This window comes from Coenobita brevimanus, chromosome 60, assembly GCF_032717465.1.
Source record: "Coenobita brevimanus isolate Jiangsu-jjx chromosome 60, ASM3271746v2, whole genome shotgun sequence".
In the NCBI taxonomy this organism is placed as follows: domain Eukaryota; kingdom Metazoa; phylum Arthropoda; class Malacostraca; order Decapoda; family Coenobitidae; genus Coenobita; species Coenobita brevimanus.
Genome location: NC_137013.1, coordinates 392230 through 412500, shown reverse-complemented (window position 1 = coordinate 412500; position 20271 = coordinate 392230). Strand labels below are relative to the sequence as shown.

At 42.2% G+C, this 20271-nt stretch overlaps 1 protein-coding gene across 1 annotated transcript in view; it reads left to right on the top strand.

Annotated features, from left to right (window-relative positions):
• Positions 1 to 20271, top strand: part of LOC145403075 (uncharacterized) — a 152232-nt gene that overhangs the window by 94834 nt on the left and 37127 nt on the right. The window contains exons 4-5 of the mRNA XM_080274910.1: positions 15292 to 15387; positions 18249 to 18387. Of these exons, the coding sequence (XP_080131036.1) occupies positions 15292 to 15387; positions 18249 to 18387 (235 nt within the window). The remainder of the gene's footprint in view (positions 1 to 15291; positions 15388 to 18248; positions 18388 to 20271) is intronic.

The following is a 20271-nucleotide window of genomic DNA, read 5'->3' as shown; positions in this document are numbered from 1 at the left end:
GCGACAAGGAGGCGATTTGTTTGTGGGCACCCCTTACGGGATTGAGGCGTCTGGCAAAAAAAAAAAAAAGGTAGAAGATTGACTTCGCTATATTAACGCTACTTTTGCTACAGTGCTAAATTTAAGCTAATTTTGCTACAGTGCTAAATTTAAGCTAATTTTGCTAGATTATTGTCCTTTTTCGCTAAACACAGCTTTGTTTCTTTACACAATCTTGGCGCCAAAAATGATAAGTGGTGGCAGTCATCATCCACTCACTTGATGTAGTGCTGCCTACTTCTTCCTTAGCCTTTATCATTCTTTTTCTGTGCCTGCCCTCCTCTCTTCCTATTTCTCACCATCATCCACTCACTTGATGTAGTGCTGCCTACTTCTTCCTTAGCCTTTATCATTCTTTTTCTGTGCCTGCCCTCCTCTCTTCCTATTTCTCACCATCATCCACTCACTTGATGTAGTGCTACCTACTTCTTCCTTAGCCTTTATCATTCTTTTTCTGTGCCTGTCCTCCTCTCTTCCTATTTCTCACCATCATCCACTCACTTGATGTAGTGCTGCCTACTTCTTCCATAGCCTTTATCATTCTTTTTCTGTGCCTGCCCTCCTCTCTTCCTATTTCTCACCATCATCCACTCACTTGATGTTGTGCTGCCTACTTCTTCCTTAGCCTTTATCATTCTTTTTCTGTGCCTGCCCTCCTCTCTTCCTATTTCTCACCATCATCCACTCACTTGATGTTGTGCTGCCTACTTCTTCCTTAGCCTTTATCATTCTTTTTCTGTGCCTGTCCTCCTCTCTTCCTATTTCTCACCATCATCCACTCACTTGATGTAGTGCTGCCTACTTCTTCCTTAGCCTTTATCATTCTTTTTCTGTGCCTGTCCTCCTCTCTTCCTATTTCTCACCATCATCCACTCACTTGATGTAGTGCTGCCTACTTCTTCCTTAGCCTTTATCATTCTTTTTCTGTGCCTGCCCTCCTCTCTTCCTATTTCTCACCATCATCCACTCACTTGATGTAGTGCTGCCTACTTCTTCCTTAGCCTTTATCATTCTTTTTCTGTGCCTGTCCTCCTCTCTTCTTATTTCTCACCATCATCCACTCACTTGATGTAGTGCTACCTACTTCTTCCTTAGCCTTTATCATTCTTTTTCTGTGCCTGTCCTCCTCTCTTCCTATTTCTCACCATCATCCACTCACTTGATGTAGTGCTGCCTACTTCTTCCATAGCCTTTATCATTCTTTTTCTGTGCCTGTCCTCCTCTCTTCCTATTTCTCACCATCATCCACTCACTTGATGTAGTGCTGCCTACTTCTTCCTTAGCCTTTATCATTCTTTTTCTGTGCCTGTCCTCCTCTCTTCCTATTTCTCACCATCATCCACTCACTTGATGTAGTGCTGCCTACTTCTTCCTTAGCCTTTATCATTCTTTTTCTGTGCCTGTCCTCCTCTCTTCCTATTTCTCCCATCTTTCCTGTCACTTCTTATTACTTTTCTTTCCTTTACAGGTGGCTTTACATTGAGTGACAAGCCAAATGGTTTCCTGTAAGCCAAGAAACCATTTACAACGCTGGGTGGTAACCATATAACCAAACCATACGTGCTCCCTACGTGTCAACAAGTGGGTTGGTGGAGGGTTAGTGCCCCTCCCCGTAAATCACCTAACTCAAAAGACAAACGGCCACCCCTTACGGGATTATGGCGTCTGGCTAGAGAGAGAGAGAGAGAGAGAGAGAGAGAAGGGGGAATTTCAGAGGTAAATTCTCCCACGCGGGGCACACTACAAGGGGTCTACATGTAATAATAATAATAATAATAATAATAATAATAATAAAAATAATAATAATAATAGTAATAGTAGTAGTAGTAGTAGTAGTAGTAGTAGTAATAATAATAATAATAATAATAATAATAATAAAAATAATAATAATAATAATAATAATAATAATAATAAAAATAATAATAGTAGTAGTAGTAGTAGTAATAATAATAATAATAATAATAATAATAATAATAAGAAGAAGAAGAAGAAGAAGAAGAAGAAGAAGAAATGTACCCTCCTTTCACACACACACACACACACACACACACACACACACACACACACACACACACACACACACACACACACACACACACACCATTTTCCTCCCAATTTCCTTCACATTTTCTCTTCTTTACTTCCTCTCTCATCACCTTCCCTCCATCTCATTTCCCTCCCTCCTACCTTCCTCTTCTCTCCCTCTTCTTCCCCTCACTCTCCTCTCTCTCTCTCTCTCTCTCTCTCTCTCTCTCTCCTCCCTCTTCCCCCTCTCCTGTTTATTACACTCCCTCACCTCACACCTACATTGGTTTCTATAGTGTACATATTTATACACACATGAAGCACACGCACATACAAACGTACATACATAGACACATCTATACATAAATACATACATACATGAATACATACATACATACATAAGTACATACAAACAAATACATACATACATACATATATACATACATTCGTAATGACTAGGTTGTGTGCGTTTTCTGGGATATACATATTATTTACGCACATGAAAGCACAGCCTACATGCATACAGACATACATACACCTACATGTCCTTGTTTACAAAACATGTATACATAAACTACATACATACATACACATACATACATACAATACATAAACTACACACACACATACAATACATAAACTACATACATACATACACACACATACAATACAAACTACATACATACATACACACACATACATACAATACATAAACTACATACATACACACACATACATACAATACAAACTACATACATACATACAATACATAAACTACATACATACACACACATACATACACGTAACTCATTAAGCATTTTTGTACCTCTCTCTCTCTCTCTCTGCCGACCCTTATATTCCACACCCCTGCCCCTTCCTCTAAATATAACCCCCCTCCCCCTTCCCCCCTTACCCCTCCCCCTCCCCCTCCCTCTCTCATTATTAAAGGTAAACTCGACCTCTTGCACCCTGCTGAACATGGGGGCGATTTACCCCCTCCTAAACTACCCCAGCTCTCTCTCTCTCTCTCTCTCTCTCTCTCTCTCTCTCTCTCTCTCTCTCTCTCTCTCTCTCTCACATACATACATGTATACAAAGACAGTTGTGTTGTGTCTTAAGGTAGACAGATAGATAGACAGATAAATGGCCACAGACAGAGAGACGGACAGATACAGCAGATGGCAAGACTGGCCGATATATTTATGCTAGCATTTGTATTATATATATATATATATATATATATAAGCGTACCGAGGAGCAGGTGTGTGAGAGGATAAAAAACTTGAGAGAACAAAGGAAGGGAGAATAACGAGAGGGAGGGAGGCAGTGGAGAGGAGGAGAGAGAAAACAGGGAGGGAGATGGGAGGGAAATGACAGAGGGAAGGGGAGTGGGAGGGAAAGGACAGAGGGAAGGGGAGGGGGGAGGGAAATAACAGAGGGAAGGGGAGGGGGGAGGGAAATAACAGAGGGAAGGGGAGGGGGAGGGAAATAACAGAGGGAAGGGGAGGGGGAGGGAAATAACAGAGGGAAGGGGAGGGGGAGGGAAATAACAGAGGGAAGGGGAGGGGGGAGGGAAATAACAGAGGGAAGGGGAGGGGGGAGGGAAATAACAGAGGGAAGGGGAGGGGGGAGGGAAATAACAGAGGGAAGGGGAGGGGGGAGGGAAATAACAGAGGGAAGGGGAGTGGGAGGGAAATAACAGAGGGAAGGGGAGGGGGAGGGAAATAACAGAGGGAAGGGGAGGGGGGAGGGAAATAACAGAGGGAAAGGGAGGGGGGAGGGGGGCAAAATTAACCACACTGCGTTATATCAGCGCTCCGAGGCAACCCTTAACACATGCCCATTTTTCCCTTATTTTTTTTCCCCCCCGGAAAAGAGAGAGAGAGAGAGAGAGAGAGAGAGAATACTTGTAGTCTTGAAGGGGTTAATGAACTAGGAAGACATACACACACATACATACATATATACACACATACATACATACACAAATATTCCCTCACACACACAGATACATACACAAATAACCCCCCGTCACACGTACACACACACACACAAGCACGTCTACAGACACATACTCTGAACTCCAAATCAATCCTACGCTCCAATACGGTTAATATATACTAGGATGAGTCGCTAGAGAGAAGCCTTCAAGTGGTGGCACTGATATGAAGGGGTGATGGAGCTGCCCTGGTATAGAAAAATCCCCTAATCCCGTCCAAATCCCTTGCAAGAGGATTAGATACTGTGGAAGAGAGTAAGACTGCAGTCCACTGCGTTCACGTAGGGATCAGACAGGCAACTACTACTACTACTACTACTATCGTACTACTACTACTACTATCGTACTACTACTACTACTATCGTACTACTACTACTACTATCGTACTACTACTACTACTACTACTATCGTACTACCACTACTCACGAGGAGTGTATGTGAGTGAGGTGGAGGGGGGGGAGAGGGAGGGGGAGGCCGAGGATGAGATGGAGGGATGGAGTGGAGAGGTATATGAAAGAGGGGTGTGTGAGCTGGGAGCAGGGCAATGAAATGGCAGGGGACAGGGCGATATAGAGGCGATTTGTTTCTGGGCACCCCTTACGGGATTAAGGCGTCTGGCAATAGATAGATAGATAGAAAGATATTACTACTACTACTACTACTACTACTACTACCACCACTAATACTACACTACTACTACCACCACCACCACTACTACCACTACTGCTGAGAGAGAGAGAGAGAGAGAGAGAGAGAGAGAGAGAGAGGGGCAAACTGGGCAGGTGTGTTAATTCTGTTAAGGACTCCACTCTTAGTTAATGGCTGTGTGTGTGTGTGTGTGTGTGTGTGTGTGTGTGTGTGTGTGTGTGTGTTGCTGGGATATATATGTACGTAATACATACATATATACAGTACATACACAATATATATAATCAAAACATACATACATACACAAATACATACACACACACCACCTAAACAGTCATGCACATACGTACATACCTACTCCTACACGCACATACACACACACTTGCATACATACTTACGAACCTACATACACCCACCCTACCCCCCTTCTCTCTCTCTCGTTTCCTTCAGTCCCAGAACCCAATTAATTACGAATGAGAGACTCAACGCACTTAACGCACTCCCTCTCATACTCCCACTCCCTCTCCCACACACTCCCTCTCATACTCCCTCTCCCACACACAATCGCTCTCACACACACACTCCCTCTCCCACACACTCCCTCTCACACACACACTCCCTCTCACACACACACTCCCTCTCACACACACACACTCCCTCTCACACACACTCCCTCTCCCACACACAATCCCTCTCACACTCCCTCTCCCACACACAATCCCTCTCACACACACACTCCCTCTCCCACACACTCCCTCTCACACACACACTCCCTCTCACACACACACTCCCTCTCACACACACACTCCCTCTCACACACACACTCCCTCTCCCACACACAATCCCTCTCACACACACACTCCCTCTCACACACACACTCCCTCTCACACTCCCACTCCCTCTCACACACACACTCCCTCTCACACTCCCACTCCCTCTCACACTCACACTCCCTCTCACACACACACTCCCTCTCACACACACACTCCCTCTCATACTCCCACTCCCTCTCACACACACACTCCCTCTCATACTCCCACTCCCTCTCACACACACACTCCCTCTCATACTCCCTCTCCCACACACAATCCCTCTCACACACACACTCCCTCTCCCACACACTCCCTCTCACACACACACTCCCTCTCATACTCCCTCTCCCACACACAATCCCTCTCACACACACACTCCCTCTCACACACACACACACTCCCTCTCACACACACACACACTCCCTCTCACACACACACTCCCTCTCATACTCCCACTCCCTCTCCCACACACACTCCCTCTCACACACACACTCCCTCTCACACACACACTCCCTCTCACACACACACACACTCCCTCTCACACACACACACACTCCCTCTCACACACACACTCCCTCTCACACACACACACACTCCCTCTCACACACACACACTCCCTCTCACACACACACACACTCCCTCTCACACACACACACACTCCCTCTCACACACACACACTCCCTCTCACACACACACTCCCTCTCCCACACACACTCCCTCTCACACACACACTCCCTCTCATACTGCCACTCCCTCTCACACACACACTCCCTCTCACACACACACTCCCTCTCACACACACTCCCTCTCACACACACACTCCCTCTCACACACACACTTCCTCTCACACACACACTCCCTCTCACACACACACTCCCTCTCACATACACACACTCCCTCTCATACTCCCACTCCCTCTCACACACACTCCCTCTCACACACACACTCCCTCTCACACACACACTTCCTCTCACACACACTCCCTCTCCCACACACACTCCCTCTCACACACACACTACCTCTTACACTCCCACTCCCTCTCACACACACACTCCCTCTCACACACACACTCCCTCTCACACACACACACACACTCCCTCTCACACACACACACACACACTCCCTCTCACACACACACACACTCCCTCTCACACACACACTCCCTCTCATACTCCCACTCCCTCTCCCACACACACTCCCTCTCACACACACACTCCCTCTCACACACACACACTCCCTCTCACACACACACTCCCTCTCATACTCCCACTCCCTCTCACACACACACTCCCTCTCACACACACACTCCCTCTCACACACACACTCCCTCTCATACTCCCACTCCCTCTCACACACACACTTCCTCTCACACACACACTCCCTCTCACACACACACTCCCTCTCATACTCCCACTCCCTCTCACACAAACACTCCCTCTCCCTCTCATACTCGCACTCCCTCTCCCATCTCCACTCCCTCTCACACTCCCACTCCCTCTCATACTCCCACTCCCTCTCCCATCTCCACTCCCTCTCACACTCCCACTCCCTCTCATTCTCTCTCTCACACTCCCTCTCATACTCCCACTCCCTCTCCCATCTCCACTCCCTCTCACACTCCCACTCCCTCTCATACTCCCTCTCACACTCCCACTCCCTCTCACACTCCCACTCCCTCTCATACTCCCACTCCCTCTCATACTCCCACTCCCTCTCATACTCACACTCCCTCTCATACTCCCACTCCCTCTCACACTCCCTCTCACACTCCCTCTCATACTCCCTCTCACACTCCCACTCCCTCTCATACTCCCACTCCCTCTCATACTCGCACTCCCTCTCATACTCGCACTCCCTCTCATACTCGCACACTCCCTTTCATACTCCCACTCCCTCTCATACTCGCACTCCCTCTCCCTCACACACTCCCTTTCATACTCCCACTCCCTCTCATACTCTCTCTTACACTCCCTCTCATACTAGTTCTACTACTACTATTACTATTACAATAACAACAACTACTTGCTAGTAATACTACTACTGTTACAACTGCTACTACTATTATTACATCTAGTACAATAACAACAACACCAACTACTACTACTACTACTGCCACAACTACCACCACCACCACCACCACTACTACTACCACCACCACCACTACTACTATCACTACTACTACCGTAAATATCCTGCCTCATCCTCTATTTTTTTTTTTTTATGCGAGGAAGAAGGAACCAAAGGCTGAGCACGCAAACCGTTCCTTCCATGAACAAAACAAAAACAATGCAAACGAGAGCCAAATTCAAGATGTGTTCATTTCGAGATGCCTGGACACACTGCGTTTGAAAGACTGGAGGTCATAGGAAGCAGGAAATGCAGACAGAGGGAGACAGTTCCAGAGTTGACCTGTTGCATAAATGAAGGACTGGGAGTAACGGTTAACTCTTGCATTAGAGAGTTGGACAGTAAAGGGATGAGAGTTTGTTGCTAGACGGGTGCTACGCGCCCGTCGTAGAGGTGGAGGAATGCAAGCAGACAGTTCAGAGGAGCAGTGACCATTGAAGTAGCGATAGAAAAGAGATAAAGATGCAACAGTGCGGCGAAGAGACAGAGGTTGAAGGGAGCCAGTAAGAGGAGCAGTGACCACTGAAGTAGCGACAGAAAAGAGATAAAGATGCAACAGTGCGGCGAAGAGACAGAGGTTGAAGGGAGTCAGTAAGAGGAGCAGTGACCATTGAAGTAGCGATAGAAAAGAGATAAAGATGCAACAGTGGGGCGAAGAGACAGAGGTTGAAGGGAGCCAGTAAGAGGAGCAGTGACCATTGAAGTAGCGATAGAAAAGAGATAAAGATGCAACAGTGGGGCGAAGAGACAGAGGTTGAAGGGAGCCAGTAAGAGGAGCAGTGACCATTGAAGTAGCGATAGAAAAGAGAGAAAGAGACAACAGTGCGGCGAAGAGACAGAGGTTGAAGGGAGCCAGTAAGAGGAGGAGAGTTAATGAGACGAAAAGCCTTTGACTCCAGCCTATTACTGATAACTAGATATTAAATAATGAAGTGTAATATACTGTATATGAATAATTATATACCTCTTCCTTTTCACCCCCTCCCCTCTCTTCCTTTCCCTCCCTCCCCTCTCTTCCTTTTCCCTCCCCTCCCTCCCTCCCCTCTCTTCCTTTTCCCTCCCCTCCCTCCCTCCCCTCTCTTCCTTTTCCCTCCCCTCCCTTCCTCCCTCCCTCCCTCCCTAATAAAGTGAAGAGAAAGTTCTCGGAAAAAAATATTGAAAATTTAATTACATGCAAATGTTATGTATATTCTTGCTTTGTGTGTGTGTGTGTGTGTGTGTGTGTGTGTGTGTGTGTGTGTGTGTGTGTGTGTGAGAGAGAGAGAGAGAGAGAGACGGAACACTATAAAATATGCCTTTACATTTGTATTAGCACACTGCTCTCTCTCTCTCTCTCTCTCTCTCTCTCTCTCTCTCGTATGTCAGGCCATGATGAGGAGATGCAGAACAAGAAACTGACTAGAAGAGTGTATGCGAGTGAGGAGGGGGAGAGGAGGAGGGGAAGACCAAGAATGAGATGGAGAGATGGAGTGGAGTGGAGAGAGACCTGTAAATGAGAGAGTGGGGGGGGTGAGCTGGTGGAAGTGCAGGCTAATGACAGAGGACAAGGCGACGTGGAGGCGATTTGTCTGTAGCCACCCCTTATGAAATGCAGGCGTCTGGCTATAGATAGATGGAGATGGATGGTATGTATGTATGTATGTATGAGTTTATATATACTGTATACATAAGTACATATATATATATATCTATTTCTGAGATTATATAGATACATACATATATATATATATATATTTCTGAGATTATATAGATACATACATATATATATATATATATTTTATGCTGATATCGACAAGGAGAGAAGACGAAAACTTGGCGAGCGCTTTCGTTTAATAGCGTCTTCCTCTCCCAAGATGTCAATCCATGAAAGTGTTCGAGACAGTAAAGATCAGTACGATTATATTATATGTGCCAAGCGTATGATGAGTTTGATATTTTAGTGCCTATGTATATATTAAACTGCTTCCTCTCTCTCTCTCTCTCTCTCTCTCTCTCGCCCACACCCCAGCGCTCTCTGTTACTTCTTCCGCCCACCGCCACTGCCCTCATTACGGCGCTGTTAAACACGTGCCTGGCCGAATTAACACTCCCGCAGCCGGCGATTTTGGGGTGTGGTTTGGGTGGATTTGGACGGGTTTGGGATGGTTTGGGTGGGTTTGGGCGGGGTTGGGTGGGTTTGGGCGGGGTTGGGTGGGTTTGGGAGGGTTTGGTTGGGTTTGGGAGGGTTTGGGTGGGTCTGGGCGGGTTTGGGTGGGTTTGGGAGGGTCTGGGCGGGTATGGGAGGGTTTGGGCGGGTTTGAGAGCAGGGGAATTACATAAACAAAAACTAGAATGCAATCAGAGCGCGCATACCTCCCAAAATGCCATTGCCTTTACAGAATATCGCGTCCGGATCAGTATAGATAGTGAGTGGAAAATATAGGACCCGCATAGGCCCGTCAAATTAATCAACTGTCCCTTGTCCCATGGCCCATTCATCCACAAAACTTTACTGAAACTTACACATAAATTTTGGAGATATTTTGCGGCATACATAGGCTCCGGATCCGCGTCAAATTTTAATCATTTCTTTCCTGGCTCATGACCCACCTGTTCACAAAAATTCATTGATATTCATTAAGAACTTTTTGAGATATTCTGGGAACAAACAAACACACAAACATATGTGAATACTTAACCCCTCCCCCCTCTAAGTTTGGGGGTAAAAAAAAATACTAAGCCTGTTTGGGATTCGAATTTACGCGTAGCATCTTTTACAACACTGGTATGTGTGTGTGTGTGTGTGTGTGTGTGTGTGTGTGTGTGTGTGTGAAAATGAGTGACACATTGCCAGGCTGTTTGAGCGTGTGTGTGTGTGTGTGTGTGTGTGTGTGTGTGTGTGTGTGTGTGTGTGTGTGTGAAAATGAGTGACACATTGCCAGGCTGTTTGAGCGTGTGTGTGTGTGTGTGTGTGTGTGTGTGTGTGTGTGTGTGTGTGAAAATAAGTGACACATTGCCAGGCTGTGTGTGTGTGTGTGTGTGTGTGTGTGTGTGTGTGTGTGTGTGTGTGTGTGTGTGTGTGTGTGTGTGTGTGTGTGTGTGGAAGTGAGAGAGGTGTACCTGAGTGCGAAAAATTCAACAATCTGAGAGAATGAGGTGCAATTCTAATTCAGTCCAGATGTGTGTGTGTGTGTGTGTGTGTGTGTGTGAGTGTGAGAGAGAGAGAGAGAGACCCAGCCTCAGCACTCAAAATAATTACGTTCCTCTTTCTCTGCTTCCATAAAGCAAATTCTCTCTCTCTCTCTCTTTCTCTCTCTCTCTCTCTCTTTCTCTCTCTCTCTTTCTTTACTGGCTTTAGACCTCCATTGATGGTTTTATTATATTTATTTTTTTACTTACATCGCCACGGAATCTAATGTCTGCCCCTAACCGTGCCAAGGACTCACGCACTCACTCTCTCATTCATTCACTCACTCACTCGATCATCCTCTCTCTCTCATTTATTCATTCATTCGTTCCATCTCTCTCTCTCTCTCTCTCTGGGAAAAACATGCCTAGTAATTTCCACTCTCACTACCATTGTTACCGGCAATCTTTATTTTACTGAGAGAGAGAGAGAGAGAGAGAGAGAGAGAGAGTACAGAATTAAAGAAAGTGAGAGAGAGGATGTGAGCGAGGTAGAGTGGGTAGTGATGCTAATGTAATCAAAGTTAGAGAGAGAGAGAGAGAGAGAGAGAGAGAGAGAGAGAGAGAGAGAGAGAGAGAGAGAGAGAGAGAGAGAGAGAGAGTATACAGAATTAAAGAAAGTGAGAGAGAGGATGTGAGCGAGGTAGAGTGGGTAGTGATGCTAATGTAACCAAAGTGAGAGAGAGAGAGAGAGAGAGAGAGAGAGGAGTTACGCAGATAGTTTCCTGAGTAGATAGATTGATTGATGGATAGACAGATAGATAGATCGATAGATAGATATATACGGACAGACAGATAGATAAATTTTAATAGCGAGAAGTACAGAAAATTACACAATATGATACAGAATTAAAGAGAGAGAGAGAGAGAGAGTCCTGTCTCCTTCCACTCTCTCTCACATTCCTTTCTCTCCCTCCCTTTTATCTCTGCGTTTGTCCCTCTTCTCTCTTGCTCAATTAAAGCTAGCCTCTCTCTCTCTCTCTCTCTCTCTCTCTCTCTCTCTCTCTCTCTCTCACACACACACACACACACACACACACACCTGGGTCCAAATCCCGCTGGGGCAGGGAACAGTTTAAGGATTTGAATTTCATTAAATCAGACTTTCCTGATGTACCAGATGACCCGCCGACATGTTGTAAAAATACCCCCGCTAATACCAATACACCAGTCCTGTATGAGACAGCCCTAGCATGTATTCAGTATGGACGGTGGGTGTTAGTGCCATAAAAATACCCCCGCTAATACCAATACACCAGTCCTGTATGAGACAGCCCTAGCATGTATTCAGTATGGACGGTGGGTGTTAGTGCCATAAAAATACCCCCGCTAATACCAATACACCAGTCCTGTATGAGACAGCCCTAACATGTATTCAATATGGACGGTGGGTGTTAGCGCCGAAGTGGTGACATGTAGAGGTGTATGGTATGTAGGAGGACTACTGGGCCTTGATAGCAGGCTGTGTAGCGTATGCCATGAGTCGGACACAAAAAAAAAAAAAATACACACAACTTAACCCTCTGGAGCACTGCGATTTTATTTAGCTCAGGAGATTCTCGTAGTGAAGGGGTTAGTAGTAGCAGTAGTAGTAGTAGTAGTAGTGGTAGTAGTAGTGGTGGTGGTGGTGGTGGAAGTAGAAGTAGTAGTAGTAGTAGTGGTAGCAGTAGTAGTATTAATAGTAGTAGTAGTAGTAGTAGTAGTAATAGTAGTAGTAGTAGTACCGTAGTAGTAGTAGTAATAATAGTAGTAGTAGTATTAACAGTAGTAGTAGTAGTAGTGGTAGCAGTAGTAGTATTAACAGTAGTAGTAGTAGTAGTAGTAGTAACAGTAGTAGTAGTAGTAGTGGTAGCAGTAGTAGTATTAATAGTAGTAGTAGTAGTAGTAGTAGTAATAATAGTAGTAGTAGTAGTACCGTAGTAGTAGTAGTAATAATAGTAGTAGTAGTAACAGTAGTAGTAGTAGTAACAGTAGTAGTAGTAGTAGTGGTAGCAGTAGTAGTATTAATAGTAGTAGTAGTAGTAGTAGTAGTAATAATAGTAGTAGTAGTAGTAGTAATAATAGTAGTAGTAGTAGTAGCAGCGATCCTAGGCTCATCTGAACGTGAACCCAGTAGACTGCAAGCTGAGGATGAAGTGATGGATGAGAGAGAGAGAGAGAGAGAGAGAGAGAGAGAGAGAGAGAGAGAGAGAGAGAGAGAGAGAATTAAAGATAATAGCCAATAAAAGAAGAATTAGATGGACTGACAGAGGGATGAATGAGATAAAGATTAGAGATTAGAGATAGAGATTAGAGGTAGATTTTAGAGATTAAAGACAGAGATTAGAGGTAGAGATTAGAGATAGAGATTAGAGGTAGAGATTAGAGATAGAGATAGATTTTAGAGATTAGAGATAGAGATTGGAGATTAGAGATAGATATTAGAGATTAGAGGTAGAGATTAAAGATAGAAGTAGAGATTAGAGATAGAGATTAGAGAGAGATTAGAGGTAGAGATTAGAGATAGAGATTAGAGATAGAGATTAGAGATAGATTTTAGAGATTAGAGGTAGAGATTAAAGACAGAGATAGAGATTAGACAGAGAGAGAGAGAGATTAGAGATAGAGGTAGAGATTAGAGATAGAGATGGAGATAGTTCTAGTAAAGGGATTCTCTCTCTCCCTCCCACTCACCCCCTACAGGGCTTAAAGGAGACCACTCAATACCTCTCTCTCTCTCTTGTTAGAATTGCATATCCGTGCTCTTATCTTTCTTTGTCCTCTCTCTCTCTTTCTCTCTCTCGTTAGTATTGCATATCCTCGCTTTTATATTTGTCTCATCTCTCTCTCTCTCTCTCTCCACACACACACACACACACACACACACACACACACACACACACACATTTTACGGATCCCATGTCCTGTCTATATTCTCTCTCTCTCTCTCTCTCTCTCTCTCTCACCCTCGACTCTTTAGAGAAAAATGTGGTGAAGTTTGGAAAGGGAGAGGGGGAGGACGTGATGGATGAGAGAGAGAGAGAGAGAGAGAGAGAGAGAATGGGAGGAGGAGGAGGATTACATAGGAAAGCAAACAGCAACAGACCTTATGATCCTTTCGAGGCTGCTTGTTACAGAGAAAACTATGACTACAAGATCTAACTCTACATGCTGAAGGATAAGGATAGTACAGCAAGACTATGACTACAAGATCTAACTCTACATGCTGAAGGATAAGGATAGTACAGCAAGACTATCACTACAAGATCTAACTCTACATGCTGAAGGATAAGGATAGTAAAGCAAGACTATGACTACAAGATCTAACTCTACATGCTGAAGGATAAGGATAGTAAAGCAAGACTATCACTACAAGATCTAACTCTACATGCTGAAGGATAAGGATAGTACAGCAAGACTATGACGACAAGATCTAACTCTACATGCTGAAGGATAAGGATAGTAAAGCAAGACTATGACTACAAGATCTAACTCTACATGCTGAAGGATAAGGATAGTACAGCATGACTATGACTACAAGATCTAACTCTACATGCTGAAGGATAAGGATAGTAAAGCAAGACTATGACTACAAGATCTAACTCTACATGCTGAAGGATAAGGATAGTAAAGCAAGACTATCGCTACAAGATCTAACTCTACATGCTGAAGGATAAGGATAGTAAAGCAAGACTATGACTACAAGATCTAACTCTACATGCTGAAGGATATGGATAGTACAGCAAGACTATGACTACAAGATCTAACTCTACATGCTGAAGGATAAGGATAGTAAAGCAAGACTATGACTACAAGATCTAACTCTACATGCTGAAGGATAAGGATAGTAAAGCAAGACTATGACTACAAGATCTAACTCTAAATGCTGAAGGATAAGGATAGTACTGCAAGACTATGACTACAAGATCTAACTCTACATGCTGAAGGATAAGGATAGTAAAGCAAGACTATGACTACATGATCTAACTCTACATGCTGAAGGATAAGGATAGTAAAGCAAGACTATGACTACAAGATCTAACTCTACATGCTGAAGGATAAGGATAGTAAAGCAAGACTATGACTACAAGATCTAACTCTACATGCTGAAGGATAAGGATAGTACAGCAAGACTATGACTACAAGATCTAACTCTACATGCTGAAGGATAAGGATAGTACAGCAAGACTATGACTACAAGATCTAACTCTACATGTTGAAGGATAAGGATAGTACAGCAAGACTATGACTACAAGATCTAACTCTACATGCTGAAGGATAAGGATAGTAAAGCAAGACTATGACTACAAGATCTAACTCTACATGCTGAAGGATAAGGATAGTAAAGCAAGACTATGACTACAAGATCTAACTCTACATGCTGAAGGATAAGGATAGTAAAGCAAGACTATGACTACAAGATCTAACTCTACATGCTGAAGGATAAGGATAGTAAAGCAAGACTATGACTACAAGATCTAACTCTACATGCTGAAGGATAAGGATAGTAAAGCAAGAAGGCTTCCCCCACCACCAAACCCGCCAGGAGGAGGAGGAAAATTGTGATGATTTGCGGAGGAGAAATAAGAGAAGATTGATGAGGTGGGGAGAGAGATTTATGACAATGATTCTCTCTCTCTCTCTCTCTCTCATCAATTAACTGACCTGAACAAATTACTTTAAATTAACGCAATAATTACGGAAAAGTTATATTGGATTCTATCAACATTAGTGGAGAGCGGGAGTGTGATAATAATAATAATAATAATAATAATAATAATAATAATAATAATAATAACAATAATAATAATAATAATAATAATAATAATAATAATAATAATAATAATAGTAGTAATAACAATAGTAATAATAATAATGATGGTGACGATAATAATAATAATAATAATAATATTAATAAAAATAATAATAATATGAAGAAGACGAAGAAGAAAAACAATAACACTGTACTATAATAATAATAATAATAATAATAATAATAATAATAATATAATGACGAAACATGACTACTCTTATCTGATGGTCTCGTATTTGCCATTTAAAGGTCACGTAGTTGTGGTAGATGCGATGGTGGTAGTTGTGGTAGTGGTGTGGTAGTTGTGGTAGTGATAATGTTGGTAGTTGTGGAGTTAGTGGTGGTCATAGTACGTACACACACACACACACACACACACTCTCTCTCTCTCTCTCTCCTCTTTCTGTGCATCCCCCCCACCTGTCTGTTCGTCTGTCATTTTCTCTCTCTCTCTCTCTCTCTCTCTCTCTCTCTCTCTCTCTCTCTCTCTCGCCTGTCCTGAATCCTGTATCCCTAACATATTACAGCACTGACGGTGTGTGTGTGTGTGTGTGTGTGTGTGTGTGTGTGTGTGTGTGTGTGTGTGAGAGAGAGAGAGAGAGAGAGAGAGAGAGAGAGAGAGAGAGAGAGATGAAATGTGATCGAGTGAGCTGTGAAGTGTGAGAAAGACGAAGTGGGCGAGAAAGTTTGACGAGAGAGAGAGAGAGAGAGAGAGAGAGAGAGAGAGAGAGAGATGACAGTCCTGATGGAAATATCATAGGACAAATAGAATGTGTGTGTGTGTGTGTGTGTGTGTGTGTGTGTGTGTGTGTGTGTGTGTGTGTGTGTGTGTGTGTGTGTGTGTGATTAAATACAGTTTACAGTAGATCAGCTTATTATATGTATTAGGACACACACACACACACACACACACACACGCACAACTAACTCACGTATATGGATGTGTAAATGCGATAGTGGTAGTTGCAATTGTGGTAGCGATGTTGGTAGGTGAATACTGGCAGTTATGTGGATGGTGGTAGGAGTGATGGTAATAGTTGTGGTTGTGGTGGTAGTTGTAGTGGTGGTAGTTGTAGTGGTGGTGGTGATAGTTGTGGTGGTGGTGGTGGTGGTAGTTGTGGTGGTGGTGGTGGTAGTTGTGGTGGTTTTGTAGTGAAGCAATCTAACTTTTCTCTCTCGATCAGGTAGGTAGGTAGGTAGGTAGGTAGGTAAGTAAGTAGGTAGGTAGGTACGTAGGTAGGATGGTAGGTATGTAGGGAGGTAGGTAGGAAGGATGTAGGGTAAGTAAGTATGGAAGGATGGTAGGTAGGTAGGTAGGTAAGTATGTAGGTAGGTAGGTAGGTAGGTAGGTAGACAGACAAACAGACAGAGACTGATATAAAAAGATCACTAGAGAGAGAGAGAGAGAGAGAGAGGTAACTAGGAAGGCAAGTGGACAGACAGACATAGATAGACAGATAGACAGATAGATAGATGGACAGACAGACAAACAGACTGATATGTTAGTAGCTCATAATGTTGGTAGATAGAATGTTGGTAGATGGAATGTTGGTAGATAGAATGTTGGTAGATGGAATGTTGGTAGACAGAATGTTGGTAGTTACAATGTTGGTAGATAGAATGTTGGTAGATAGCATGTTGGTAGATAGAATGTTGGTAGACAGAATGTTGGTAGATGGAATGTTTGTAGTTACAATGTTGGTAGATAGAATGGTGGTAGTTACAATGTTGGTAGACAGAATGTTGGTAGATAGAATGTTGGTAGATGCAATGTTGGTAAATAGAATGTTGGTAGATAGAATGTTGGTAGTTAATGTTGGTAGATAGAATGTTGGTAGATAATGTTGGTGGATGGAATGTTGGTAGATAGAATGTTGGTAGTTGTAATGTTGGTAATTACAATGTTGGTAGATAGAATGTTGGTAGATAAAATGGTGGTAGTTACAATGTTGGTAGATGGAATGTTGGTAGATAGAATGTTGGTAGTTGGAATGTTGGTAATTACAATGTTGGTAGATAAAATGGTGGCAGTTACAATGTTGGTAGATAGAATGTTGGTAGGTGGAATGTTGGTAGTTACAATGTTGGTAGTTACAATGTTGGTAGGTTAGCACTGTCTCATTTGCATATTTCATTATTCAGGCCATTAATGTTTTTTTCAATGAAAGTTTATACATCTAGTGCTTACGGCCTGGGAACTGTGGCAATTGTGGTAGTTGTGGTGGTGGTGGTGGTGCTGGTGGTGTGGTAGCTATTATGATGGTGGTGGTGATGATTATGATGATGATTACATATTATTATTATTACTTTTATTATCATTATTATTATTTTTATTATTATTATCATTATTATTATCATTATTATTATTTTTATTATTATTAATATTATTTCTCTGGCTTTTTTTTCTGCTACTACTACTACTACTGCTATTATTATTATTATTATTATTATTATTATTATCAGTCGCAAACTCTAAGGCCAGACCTGGACCTTCTTCAGATGACTCTCTCTCTCTCAACCTTACATCCATCCCTTCTCCCTAGTCCCCTCAAACTCCCTCTAGCCTCCCTCCCTCTCTCTCCAACTCTCTCTAACCATCCTCCTCCCTCTCTCTAACTCTCCCTCCCTCTCTGCCACTCACAGGAGGCGGCAACAGGCAACGAAGGCTGCGTGAGATGCGTGACGTGGTGAGAGAGGTAGTTGAAGAGAGTCTACGGCCGCTGCACACCGCCCTCTCCCTGGTGCGACTGGACACCTTCACGCAGGAAGTCCATAGGCAGGTGAGACTGGCTCTAATTGGCTCACTTTCTCTAAAATTTGCTCGCTCACTTTCTCAAAAATATCCTCACTCTAAAATCTGCTCTCTCCAAAATTTGCTCACTTTCTCTAAAATCGGCTCACTCTAACATTTGCTCACTTTCTCTAAAATTTTATCACTTTCTCTAAAATTTTATCACTTTCTCTAAAATTTTATCACTTTCTCTAAAATTTTATCACTTTCTCTAAAATTTTATCACTTTCTCTAAAATTTTATCACTTTCTCTAAAATTTTATCACTTTCTCTAAAATCTTCTCTCTCTAAAATTTGCTCACTTCCTCTAAAACTTGCTCACTTTCTCTAAAATTTAATCAGTCTCTAAAATTTGCTCACTTTCTCTAAAATTTGCTCACTTTCTCTAAAATTTGCTCACTTTCTCTAAAATTTGCTCACTTTCTCTAAAATTTGCTCACTTTCTCTAAAATTTGCTCACTTTCTCTAAAATCTGCTCTCTAAAATCTGCTCACTTTCTCTAAAATCTGCTCTCTAAAATTTGCTCACTTTCTCTAAAATTTGCTCACTATCTTTAATCCTTCTTGCTCACTATCTTTAATCCTTCTTGCTCACTATCTTTAATCCTTCTTGCTCACTATCTTTAATCCTTCTTGCTCACTATCTTTAATCCTTCTTGCTCACTATCTTTAATCCTTCTTGCTCACTATCTTTAATCCTTCTTGCTCACTATCTTTAATCACTGGTAGTTGTGTTTCTCCTCTCGCTATCTTTAATCCTTCTTGCTCACTATCATTAATCCTTCTTGCTCACTATCTTTAATCCTTCTTGCTCTGTCTTTAATCCTTCTTGCTCACTCTCTTTAATTTGGTGTGTATGACTGGCTCACTATCTTTAATCACCCGTGTTTTATTTCTTCATTATCTCAAGGGAGCGAGTCTTGCTTTAATTTGCTCACTTTCTTTAATTTGCTCACTTTCTTTAAATTTGCTCACTTTCTTTAATTTGCTCACTTTCTTTAATTTGCTCACTTTCTTTAATTTGCTCACTTTCTTTAATTTGCTCACTTTCTTTAAATTTGCTGCCTTTCTTTAAATTTGCTGCCTTTCTTTAATTTGCTCACTTTCTTTAATTTGCTGCCTTTCTTTAATTTGTTCACTTTCTTTAATTTGCTGCCTTTCTTTAATTTGTTCACTTTCTTTAAATTTGCTGCCTTTCTTTAATTTGCTGCCTTTCTTTAATTTGTTCACTTTCTTTAATTTGCTCACTTTCTTTAATTTGCTGCCTTTCTTTAATTTGCTGCCTTTCTTTAATTTGCTGCCTTTCTTTAATTTGTTCACTTTCTTTAATTTGTTCACTTTCTTTAATTTGTTCACTTTCTTTAATTTGCTGACTTTCTTTAATTTGCTGCCTTTCTTTAATTTGTTGACTTTCTTTAATTTGTTGACTTTCTTTAATTTGTTGACTTTCTTTAAATTTGCTGCCTTTCTTTTAATTTGCTCACTTTCTTTAATTTGCTGACTTTCTTTAATTTGCTGACTTTCTTTAAATTGCTGCCTTTCTTTAATTTGTTCACTTTCTTTAATTTGCTGACTTTCTTTAAATTTGCTGCCTTTCTTTAATTTGTTGACTTTCTTTAATTTGCTGACTTTCTTTAAATTTGCTCACTTTCTTTAATTTGCTGACTTTCTTAAATTTGCTCACTTTCTTTAAATTTGCTTTCTTTAAATTTGCTGACTTTCTTAAATTTGCTCACTTTCTTTAATTTGCTCACTTTCTTTAAATTTGCTCACTTTCTTCAATTTGTTGACTTTCTTTAAATTTGCTCACTTTCTTTAATTTGTTGACTTTCTTTAAATTTGCTCACTTTCTTCAATTTGTTGACTTTCTTTAA